Source organism: Primulina tabacum, chromosome 4, assembly GCF_025594145.1.
Source record: "Primulina tabacum isolate GXHZ01 chromosome 4, ASM2559414v2, whole genome shotgun sequence".
NCBI lineage: Eukaryota > Viridiplantae > Streptophyta > Magnoliopsida > Lamiales > Gesneriaceae > Primulina > Primulina tabacum.
Genome location: NC_134553.1, coordinates 40065745 through 40078399, shown reverse-complemented (window position 1 = coordinate 40078399; position 12655 = coordinate 40065745). Strand labels below are relative to the sequence as shown.

Sequence of the window (12655 nt, the reverse complement as noted above, 5' to 3'; positions counted from 1 at the left end):
TGGATTGTGTTGCGTTGTTTGTGATGCGTAGGTGTTTTGGGGTGTTTGTTTGAGTTGAATCAGTGCCTTAGCATCCTAAGAATGGGTCTTGAGGTAGGATTAAGTCACAAGTGTAGAGAATTCTGTTTGTTCACGATTCCAGAACCCTTCAAAATGCGAATTTCCAGCATGTACCCGGACCCCTACCCGGACCCTTACACAGGGTCCGTGTACCCCTTTTAAAAAAATAATTTTTTTTAAATTCTTTTTTGATATGAATATAAAATATAGGATTTATTTTGGGGTTATGAATATAAAATATATGATTTGGTTTAGGGGTTTTATGTCATGGTCTAGTACGATGATTAAACGAGGTCAAGTCCCGAGTGATCTAGAATGTCATAAGCTATTTATTTACTTTGGTGGGGAGCACGAGTACTTACGTCTAAGCTATGAAAGATAAGGGTTTGAACTCATGTTAGTATGTGCAGCAGTGGCTCCAAGCGAGATCCAACGAATCTCTCAACGCCAAGTAAGTATGTTCGACAGTGCAAAAGAAAATACTTTTAAATTTTTTAGGTATGCTAAATGTCTTGTGACCAAATTATGAACGGGTTTGAAAGTCGGTGAACGTGGCCGAGGACCTCTCCACCCCGGTAAAGCATGACCGGGTTAGATCAGGATTGAAAAGCGGTAAAGCATGACTAGGGACCAATCCACTCGGTAAAGCATGACCGGGGATCTCATGTATGTGGCATTGGATTTTCTCTGTCAGCCCAGTTATGGCGCCCCAAACCTCGCCACGTAATCATACAACATGTGACGTCATATGCATAAAAATTTTCTTTTCAACGACGTAATAATATAATACATATACGACAAAATAGTGCAATCATCACACTATACGTCAGTGCAGCAGAAACAGTATAATAATACACACATACAACTCAAATAAGACAATAAACTATACTGTATCTATCTACTATCAACTACATGACTGTTTGACTAGACACACCTAGTCCTTCACCACTATCCTGTCTCACTGCATAGTCCTGTAACCTGTCCAACAGAAACATCCCCCAAAGGGTGAGCATACACAACAATCATCATCACAATACATTACAGTTATATTAACAACATAAGATATAACTAAATGATAAAATAAATACCCCCTTTGTCGTTTCTGGACAATCAGCCATCAACAACCTCAACAACATCACACTGCAACAATAACATCGACGATACGTCGCACCTCAACTCCGGCGACAGCAATATCGTTGAACAAACAGCATCAACGTAACGTCTCCCAACAACGACAGCCAACAACATTAAAAATAATAAACAATAGCAAACATAATATCAAATCACCCAATTACAGTGATTTATCATCGTTCAACGCAATAGTATTCATCAATACTAAACAATAACATATGCTCGTACGTCAACACGTCCTGATAATCGAGTATATATATAATCTGGCTATTTCTTTGATCCCGAGGCTTGTGTTGTATCTAAATAATTCAACAACAATTATCAGATCATTATCACCGTATCAATACAATCATAACAGCCTCAATATATAAAATCAAATAGCCCAACAACAATTAATTCAATAAAATATAAAACTCGATTATAAATTCTTATCGTTCATCAATTTAATATTCTAGTGTATTTAATTCACAATACTACCATCAAATACACCCTAATTAATTTAACATCAAATAATAGGCTATTTTACAACATCCTTCAAATTGCGAAAACTTTATATCAACGTGTAGCATATACTTCATAGACTCCGAATATACAATCAGAATTAATAACAACTAAAAAACAACTCTCCAATCTCAATTCAACGATTAAAATCCCTAATTATAATAAATTAGAAATAATTCAAAACAACAACACAATAATCTTCTCTACTTCGTTAAGATCATACACTATTCAACAATCTTCAATTTCAGTATGATTTAACAATTTATCGAATTTATTCCAGAAATCGACGAATTTCCCTCAAAATTTTTTTAATATTATATTAATAAAATAATATAATATAATATAATATATAATATTTAACATTTTAACACTGGTATATCCTTTTGGACCAGTCAAACAATCAAATTTTCCAAAGTTTAAAACATGAAACTTTATATCTTTGAGTTTTCTACGTTATATCCAAGTTTCAAATCATTTGGACTACATATGACCAAACTATGTCATATTTCATTCTTTAAAAATAATTAATTATTTAGTAATATCACATTACTAAATCAACAACTTGTAATATTTACTTCAGGCATTACACCAGTACTGTCGTTTAGTCTGACCAGACACATTTATATATGGGTTACTTGCTTTGAAACATATCTCTACGCAAAATGATGTTATGTATGCTCAAGTATGTATGATGCAAGTATGTTTAAGAAAAGTCTTATGATGATGGCACGTCTACGTTTATGCTACTACGTTCAAGTTTCAAGTATGTTTATGCTTTTACGTTCAAGTTTCAAGTATGTAAGCCCTACTTTAAAGATGCATGTGGTTTTATTATGTAGTATTTGCTATCTCTAGTTTATACATGTTGAATCTTTAGACTCACTAGACTTGATCGATGCAGGTGGGGATGACTTTGAGGAGACGAGAGGTGGGGTCCAATGAGCTGGCTTGAACTGCGCAGGAGGCTAAACCCGAGGACCGCCCATGTTTTCTGAATAATTTTATGCATGTTGTTTCAAATACTCTGATTTTCACGTTATGGTTTACGATGTTTAAACAAGTGTTTTTCGTAGGCAAAATTTATTTGTGATATATTTTATTGCAATTTTGGATGAACAATTTATTGATGATCGAAATTTGAAAGTATATTTTGTATTTAAAAAAAAAAAATTTATTTTTCCGAAAATTTTAAATAGTTTAAAAGTACGGTACGTTACAATTGGTATCAGAGCGGTGTTCTTGTAAAGGGTTATGCCTACTACCAGTTGCAAGAAGCTCACGAAGCCACACCTCAAGTCTGTAAGTTTTAAGGTTTTAAATTATTTCATGTAGTAAGCATTAAGTCATGATTTCATCATGTACATGTTTAAATTCGAATTACGTGCATCTTATGTTATTGATATTATATTCATGCATGTTGGGTTTACGTGTTGGGTAAATTTTGGAACATTATGCCTCCTAGGCATATGGTTAACTGTCAAGAAGGTAATGAGAACAGAGAAGCTCAGAAAGAGGAGAGTGCCACTCCTCCTCGTCCACCCCGAGATATGCAGGCTCAGATGCTTGCAGGAATGACTCAGTTCTTCGCATAATTGGCGGGGAACAAGGCTGCAGTGGATATAGGGGCGAGGCCCAGACCGGAGGCTGTGTATGAGAGGTTTAGGAGAATGGATCCGAAAGAGTTCTCGGGGACTACTGACCCGATGGTGGCTGAGGGATGGATTAATGTCCATTGAGGTGATCTTTGCATTCATGGAGCTGCAGGATGCAGACAGGGTCAGGTGTGCCACGTTCCTTCTGACAGGGGACGCCAGACTTTGGTGGGATAGCGCATCAGTGTCAGTGAACTTGCAAACACTGACGTGGAATGAGTTTAAAGAGGTCTTTTACTCCAAGTACTTCACTGAGGAAGTACGCTCCCGCCTGACCAGGGAGTTCATGACGCTGCAACAGGGAGACAACAGTGTTGCAGATTTTGTTAGGAAGTTCGAGAGGGGGTGTCACTTTGTGTCCCTGATAGCTAATGATGCCCGGGAGAAGCTGATGCATTTATTGATGGATTACGGCCGATCTTGCGCCGTGATGTGAGAATTGCTGGTCCGACTACCTATGTCGTTGCTGTATCTAGAGCCTTGGTGACCGAGCAGGACCAGAGAGACATTGACAATGACAGGCAGGGCAAGAGGCCCTATCAGGCACCGCAGCAGCAGAAGCGACACCAATTTAAGAGGCTCTTCCAGAGGGTCAGCAGGGGAAGAGGCCCTTTCAAGGACCGCCGGAAGGCAAAGGTCATATCCCACAACCGAAGGCTCCTCAGAGGCCGGAGTACCCAGTGTGCCCGAAGTGCAACCATCAACACATGGGCCACCTAGTGTACCAGTACACGTAAATCTCATGCATTTATTTAATTATTAAATTATTTAATTAAGTTTAAAATGATTTTAGATATGCATGATTTATTTAAATGTATTATTTTAAATTATTTATTTTTATGTGATGCACGTTAAAATGTTTTTTTCTTAAGTTTCATGTTTCAGGCGATTATTCGATGTGGGATCAAGAAAAAGAGACCTGCGACGATTTTGACAATTTTAAAATGTGGTATTTTATTTGAAATTAGGATTGGGCATTTTAAATGATTTACTAAGTTTTTAGCATTTTAAAGCCTAATTTATTATTTAGTGATTTTAGGATTTTAAAACTTTTAAAGTTTAGCAAGAGTGCATTTCATTTTAAATTTAGGGATTTTATTAAGCTAAAAGTGGGTTAACATTTTTAATTGTTTTCTAATTATTAATTAAGCACATTATTTCCCTAATTTACACCTAAACTCATGCACACACCCACTAACACACACACATTCACGCCTACGCACACACACACACACAATTCCTTACACTCCCATTTCAGATTTTTATTGGAGAAACCTAGGGTTCTAAGAACTTCAATAGCCGCCCCTCCCCTCTCTGATTTTCCCAGCGATTTCGTTGGCTTTTCTTCAAGAAAATCGTGCCACATTCGTCTCGGATCGTCTCTCGCATCCTTCCCGCTTCGGTGTCGTTGTTTCGGTAACGTTAAATATCAAAAGACATGTATATTTTGTTATTCCTGCATTGATCTTGTCATATTATGTGTTGTGATGTTTATTATGCGTAAAAATCCATGTATGAGGTAAAAAGTTTGAGCATAAATTTATTGGATCAATTTTTGAAACGTTTTTGGATCTAAAACTCGAAATTTGCTGTCATTTTAATTACTGCGATTTTTCGGTCGATTTTCTGAAACACTTTCAACATATAAAACGTAGAAATTTTTGATGCCTTCTATTTGACAGTAAATTCAAAATATTTGGATAAGAAATGAGTGAGTTATGATTGTTTTCGTGGGACTGCTCAAACTGAGGTTTTTCTGAAAAATGCGTTCTAGATGTGTTCTTGAAGTTTTATTGTTGCAGGCTTTGTTGGGGATCGATAGGTGTTTGCTGCTGTGTTTAAGTATGTTGAGTATGATGTTGGGATAGTTTTTGGTGTGTCGGTTCGCATCGATAGACACTTGTTTGCATTAGAAGTCGTAGGACGCGTTTTGGGTGTCAAATGTCGTGTTCACGGATTGGGTTGCGTTGTTTGTGATGCCTAGGTGTTTTGGGGTGTTAGTTTGAGTTGAATCAGTGCCTTATCATCCTAGGAATGGGTCTTGAGGTAGGATTAAGTCACAAGTATAGAGAATTCCGATTGTTCACGATTCCAGCACCTACACGGACCCGAAGCCAGACCCGTACACGGGGTCCGTGCCCTTTTTCCTTCAAAATATGAATTTCCAGCATGTACCCGGACCCCTACCCGCACCGTTACACGGGGTCCGTGTACCCATTTTTAAAAAAATAATTTTTTTTGTTTTTTTAAAATTATTTTTTGATATGAATATAAAATACAGGATTTGTTTTGGGGTTATGAATATAAAATATAGGATTTGATTTGGGTTTTTATGTCATGGTTTAGTACGACGATTAAACGAGATCAAGTCCCGAGTGATTTAGAATGTCATAAGCTATTTATTTACTTCGGTGGCGAGCACGAGTACCTACGTCTAAGCTATGAAAGATAAGGTTTTGAACTCATGTTAGTATGTGCAAGCAGTGGCCCCAAGCGAGATCCAACGAATCCCTCAACGCCAAGTAAGTATGTTCGACGTGCAAAAGAAAATACTTTTAAGTTTTTTAGGTATGCTAAATGTTTTGTGACCAAATTATGAACGGGTTTGGAAGTCGGTGAACGTGGCCGAGGACCTCTCCACCCCGGTAAAGCATGACCGGGTTAGATCAGGATTGAGAAGCGTTAAAGCATGAACAGGGACCAATCCACCCGGTAAAGCATGACCGGGGATCTCATGTATGTGGCATTGGATTTTCCCTGTCAACCAAGTACTGTGGTTTAGTCTGATCAGGCACATTTATGTATGAGTCACTTGGTTTGAAATATATCTCTACGCAAAATGATGTTATGTATGCTCAAATATGTATGATGCAAGTATGTTTAAGAAATGTCTTTTGATGATGGCACGTCTACGTTTATGCTACTACATTCAAGTTTCAAGTATGTTTATGCTATTATGTTCAAGTTTCAAGTATGCAAGCCCTACTTTAAAGATGCATGTGGTTTTATTATGTAGTATTTGCTATCTCCAGTTTATACATGTTGAGTCTTTAGACTCACCAGACTTGATCGATGCAAGTGAGGATGACTTTGAGGAGACGAGGTGTGGGGACCAATCAGCTGGCTTGGACTGCGCAGGAGGCTAAACCCGAGGAACCACCCATGTTTTTATGAATACTTTTATGCATGTTGTTTCAAATACTCTGATTTTCACGTTATGGTTTACGATGTTTAAACAAGTGTTTTTCGTAGGCAAACTTTATTTGTGATCTATTTTATTGCAAATATTTTGGATGAACAGTTTATTGATGATCAAAATTTGAAAGTTTATTTTGTATTTAAGAAATTTTTTATTTTTTCGCAAATTTTAAATATTTTAAAAGTACGGTACGTTACATGAAATATGTTATGGGTTCCCAAAATCTTGAATTCGCGGAAAGATAAGTATTAATTTTATATGATTTGAGTATGTTATTTGATAAAATATTATTCATGTAGCTGAATGTGGAGGATTGTGATAGGTAAAACACCTCTACCACCTAAGATGCATGTTTGCTTGTGATATACGTTGGATTTCATAACTCATTCCTCAACGCTAAAGTCACGACCTTGACACATGGATTGTTTTGTTTATGTGGAACTGCACTAACTTATTAGAAATTTGTGCTTCTGGATAGTTCTTGATAATTTAATTACTCAAGATAAGTGATCAAGCGGGGATGGTTTGCATTTATTAGATTTTATTATCCTACTGGACCAAATCACCTTGGATATTGGCATAAATTCTCCACTAATTTCAAACATTTCTGACACATCAACCTCTATGTGCTTGAGTAGGGTTTTAAGGGGATGGAGTGGATGAGTACGAGAAAGAGCAAATAATCGAACTTCTCATGTTAAACAAGCTTGATCACGACATTTGGGTTGCACGGTTTAATATCTCTCGAAACCGGGTCTTGCTTGCTTGATTCTACCGTGCAATTTTTCTCATCTTTGCTATCAGACCCCTACATCTCTGTAAATGAAGCTAAATGAAAGGGGAGTTTTGTGGGTGATCTTGTCGATCGGCAGGTTGAAGCTTCTCCATTTCTCAACCTTGGGAATTGTTGTTTGGGGTATTCAGATTTGAGAGGAGAGCAAGAAGAAAATAAAGGAATGGCTTGTAGAGGCAAGTGTTGAACACTTTCTCCTTAAGAAGAATTTTTCCTCACAATGTGCTTGAGTTTTGTGGCAATCTTCTCCCAAGATACAACTACAACTCTTGAATAATGAGCTCTCAAATATTCAAGTTCTATCACAAAGAAATAGATGGAACTCTCTCTTGTTAAAGAAAAGAAGAAGAACAATATGCATATGATATGTTATGTAAAAGTGTTTTTGATTTTCAATAATCAAACATTTAATGTTTTTCAAATGAAAAAACATGATCTTTCATTCATAGATGGTGTCTCTTGGCCATTATAACTGATCACAAACATCAAACAATGCCAAAGAAATGAAAAAATGTCAGAAAAACTCGAAGAGACACGAAAAAAGAGCGCTCGGCAGGCGCGCGCAGTTCCACTGTTCATTCATTTTCATGTAATCGAATTTTATAAATAAGTTAGTCATTTCTGGCTAAAATTAGACATTTTAGTTAAAAAAAATCAAAATAACTAAGATTTTAAATTTAGGCGACCAACACTCAACTTTAACTAATTATATAAGACTAAAAGAAAAAAAATGTAAAATTAAAGGACTAAAATTATATATATATATATATATATATTTTTTTTTTTTTAAAAAAAAACAAAATAAAAAAAATAGGATGACAAACTTAAAAATAAAACGCAATCCCCAAATTTTTTGCAATGTAATCGGATTTTACAACTTAGCTATTTCCGGCTAAAATTAGACATTTTGGTAATGAAAAAAAAAATGCCAAAAATAGTTTCGAGACATGAAGAGAAAACACGTAAAATTAGAGGACTAAAATAGCTCTTTCCCGATTGTTTTTTGCCTTAACTATTCGACCCGTTAACCCAACGGGATCAAGCAGGGATCTTTGCCACACATTCTCAAGTCCTGGTTAAGACAGTAGCGTATAGATGTCAGCTTGGTTGGGCACAAACTAACCGTGGTTCTTTGGTTGGTTGCGGGGAGAACGCTTCGTTCAGGTGCATGAATTGTGCCCTTGCGTGTATATCTATGCAGACTAGACGGTAAGCTACGGGACAACTGGACCGAAGCATGGTTGGCCCGCGGAGTCATACTTGTGATTGATTAAGCACTGACCATGTTGGATTATCAGGAAGTTTGAACTGCTTGTGAATGATTAATATAAGTCGAGTTCAATGATTATGTAACATATTATAGCACTTGGGATAAAGAAGAAGTGGAGGATCTGATATCTTGCTAAAAATAGTTAGGAATTTCCTGCCCTTCAAATTGATGGCATGAATCAAACTGAGCGAAGAATTCGCTGAAAGAATATTTGGATCAGGAGATGGAATCAGTGGTAACGAAAGCCGATTGCAGTAGTCTTTTTGAATGGCAAGATTTACTTTTCACAAGCCATTATACGTTAACCCCGAAAAAATATAATAAATTTAATCCAATCTTCCTAGCATATAACAAGAACTATCTCGTTTTCATGTTTTTCTAGCAAGCAAGGCGAAATGGGTCATTCGATTCATGCATGTGTTGCCATTTTAGGTTTATCCTTGCTCACGATATGTGCCGAATCCATCGGTTTGCGCCGTCGCCTTGCTGATGAGACAGTTTTTGATGTTACGAAGTTCGGAGCCAAAGCTGATAAGAAAACTGATAATGCAATGGTGAGTTAATTTTACCTGGTTTCCATATAAGGAGAATTCAATACAATATCTGTCAAAAATAAAAAAAATGGAATTTTAAAAAAAAAATACTTGGGGGGAACCAAACTGATTATCTACGAATGTGATTGCAGGCCATGATAAAGGCTTGGAATGCAGCGTGCAAGTCGAACGGAGCAGCGAAACTAGTCATCCCAAGTGGCGACTTCGTCTCAGGACCAATCCTACTTCAGGGTCCCTGCACAGCTCAGCAATCAATCACAATTGAAATCCAAGGCAATTTGTATGCTTTGGATGATATCAGTGGATTCTCCAACGGTGCCTGGATCATGATCAATCACGTCAACGGTGTCGTTATTAATGGCGGAGGGACGATCAATGGCCGTGGAGACTCGCTCTGGGAATTCAGCGGTGGAAGTAAGGATGGCCCCTGTCTTCCAGTTGTAAGTAGTGTTCTATATGAATAGAACAACATGTGTGACGATGTTTCTTTTATTCACTATATGCATACAAACATTTGCAGTCTCTGGTATTCGAGAGTGTCGAAAACAGCACAATGTACAACCTGAATTTCGTGAATAGCATGGGTTTCCACGTGAAGGTGACAGACAGCAGCAGTGTTGCTTTGTGGAACCTGACAATCACCGCCCCCGGTAGCAGCCCGAACACGGATGGCATCCACTTGAGCAGCTCCGTAAATGTCAACATTACAGACACCACCATCGGAACCGGAGATGACTGTATTTCGGTAGGCCAGGGCACCGAAAACATCATCATCTCCGGAATCACTTGTGGCCCTGGACATGGCATCAGGTTTTATACGTGTTTTTCGACTTAATTTGTGCATCAAGTTCCAAGTTATGTTCTTTTTGAAGAATTTGTGCCTGCTCATTTTAGCACTGGAAGCCTTGGAAAACGCCCGGATGAAACGAGCCTGAAAGGGATCAGCATTACGAATTGCACGCTCACGGGGACAACGAACGGGGCTAGAATCAAGACATACCATAACTCCCCTGTGATGGAAGCTACCGACATTGTTTTTCAAGATATTGTGATGAATCAAGTCAAGAATCCAATCATCATCGACCAGCACTACGACTCCAAGAAAAAACCCGAGGTGAGCAAACTTCAGAACCCGTATAGACGAAACACGTCTAGTCGACATCTAATCGTCTTTGCGGCATGTATAATTCTATATGCAGCAATCTAAGGTGAAGATTAGTGACGTCCATTTCAAAAACATAAAGGGAACCACAATTTCACCAGTGGCCATATTGCTCAACTGCAGCTCTGCAGTCCCTTGTGAAGACATCGAATTGGCCGATATCGACTTAGTTCCTTATGGCTCAATCGGCCCTCTACAATCTGCATGTTCCAATGCCAAATTCATCTCCACAGGGAACATGAACCCCGCCAGTCCCACAGAGTGCGTATAGATTTTCAACAACTTGAAAAGTTAGCAACTTTAGAGTAAAAGGGAAAAAAATTATTATCTCCACAATTTTGTTGCGTTTAGATTGGTACATAATAACCAAATCTAAGACTTCATTCTTATCAATGAAGAAAGAAAAATAAAATATTTATCTAATTAAGGTACAAAAAAAATTGTAATTTGTGTCCCGTAAGCAAGCCTAAATTTGATTTTGCTCGTCTAATTAGTCCAAAACAGGTTGCAATAATTTGGCTTATTTGACACTTTTTGTTTTTGTTTTAACCGGAGTTCTTACATATCGTCGGACTTCTCAACAATATCCGAACATCATGTATATACCATATCGATCGCGTTAGCATTTTGATAAAGAAATTTTTAAAAGTGCAAAAAATAGACAAATAATCACCCCAACATAAATCAAATTTCTCCCTCCATCTTTTCTTTCATTTTTTTTCATTACCCTTCTTTTCTTCATGATTTTTCTCAACTCCTTCATTCCTTCTTATCAAATTCAACACATGATAGTTATTGGAAACTTAAAAGCACTAAGTGATATATTTCTCTCGGAATTTAGATAGAAATTAGTGTATGAGCTAAAATTTTGGTAGTTGACGCGAGATTTATAATTAATACGAATGATGACTAATTGTGTGTTTTTGACACAATCCATTCGGTTTTCATTAAACTCAAAGTGAAACATACAACAACGTATATAGACTGATCAAGTGCATCTCAACTAGAGATGTAATCGAATCTAGCCGGTTCGCGAACTTTTGTATTTGAATTTGTTGAACTTGAACATGTTTGAAATATTTTTCGAGCCGAACTCGAGCCAAAATTATTTTGAATAGTTCGCGAGCTGCTAGCGAGCCTTATTTATTAATTAAAAAAATTATATATTAAATATATTTATATTTCGGGCTTTCAGACGTTTCAAACCTTCATTGTTGAATCATACAATCTGAACAATAGTTCGAATAGCTCGCAAATAAGTTCAAAGATTTTGAGCCGAACTCGACCTCGAACTTCCTTTCGCCCTGAGCTCAAACCAAAAAAATTAAAAAAATTGAGCTTTGAAGCAAGCTCAAACTCGAATATCCTCAAGTGTTATTTATTGTCTTCCCCGAGTGCTGAGTAAATATTATTATTCTAATGACAATATCGATAATCCAAATTTTAGGCCTCCCTAACTCTACAAATATCATAGGTTGTGTTTTTCTATGTTCCTATTCAAAATATTCTCTCCCGCGTGCTAAACTTCAAATAAGTTTAACATCAAAATTGTGATTAGCAAATTGAAAAGAAAATAAAATAGGAAGACAAAAAATAATAATAGGCAAAATAATATACAAAACATGGAACTCAAATTAAGTTTTATCAATATCTAGAAACAACCAATAAGTTTATAGTGAAATAATCAAAATCATAGATATATTCAAAAATCTCATCAATAAATCAAGGCAATTAATAAAAATCATAGAATAAAGTTTATTCTTTGTATCCAGATGAATTTTCTTCTCTTGTGATTCAACTATCCCTTGTCGTTCACTCAAACATCTCAAATTTGTGTCTCGAGACTCCTTGAATGCGTAGTTGTGTGTTGTTTGTTTGGGCGTCATGTTGTTGGGGTGTTTCAAAGTGAAAGAATAATGAAAAAGTGTCCTTTCTTAAAAGGATTGTACTCTTTTATTTATATCATTAATAGGCCAAAAACGACATACAAAGCCCAATACAAGTAGGTTTGTGCGTGAACGAGCGCCCCTGCACAGAAAATCGGTGCCTCATGCCTGTGTATATGTTCTGCAACTTTTGGGCAGCAAGAGTAGTGCCCCTACGCTAGTTTTAGTGCAAGACAACACTGCCCATTCTGCCCACCTTTTCAGTTTTGCACTTTTAGTAAACTTTCATGATTTTTTTACTCTGTTTAGTTATTTTCTCCTATAATATGAATATAAATGGATATTAGCTCATGTTTATGCTCAAAATCAATGAAAAAATTAAGGACATAAATAAAAAAAAATTATGAATTCATCAACATGTTGTTACATTAAGATATAATATTGACT

General features: G+C 36.7%; 1 protein-coding gene across 1 annotated transcript; it reads left to right on the top strand.

The window, feature by feature from the left end:
- The first annotated feature begins 8864 nt into the window (after positions 1-8864).
- Positions 8865-10679, top strand: LOC142541636 (exopolygalacturonase-like). Its single transcript, XM_075648123.1, has 5 exons — positions 8865-9160; positions 9292-9600; positions 9681-9970; positions 10055-10274; positions 10360-10679. Exons 1-5 carry the CDS (start codon positions 9002-9004, stop codon positions 10591-10593), a joined length of 1212 nt encoding a protein of 403 aa, XP_075504238.1. The 5' UTR covers positions 8865-9001; the 3' UTR covers positions 10594-10679.
- Positions 10680-12655: the final 1976 nt, after the last annotated feature.

What these genes read in the sequence shown, in the direction of transcription:
- LOC142541636 (XM_075648123.1), top strand. Translation starts at nt 9,002, where the DNA reads ATGGGTCATTCGATTCATGCATGTGTTGCCATTTTAGGTTTATCCTTG. An exon ending in ATGGCCCCTGTCTTCCAGTT is followed by an intron (nt 9,601 to 9,680) that starts GTAAGTAGTGTT and finishes AAACATTTGCAG; the next exon opens with TCTCTGGTATTCGAGAGTGT. An exon ending in ACTCCAAGAAAAAACCCGAG is followed by an intron (nt 10,275 to 10,359) that starts GTGAGCAAACTT and finishes TTCTATATGCAG; the next exon opens with CAATCTAAGGTGAAGATTAG.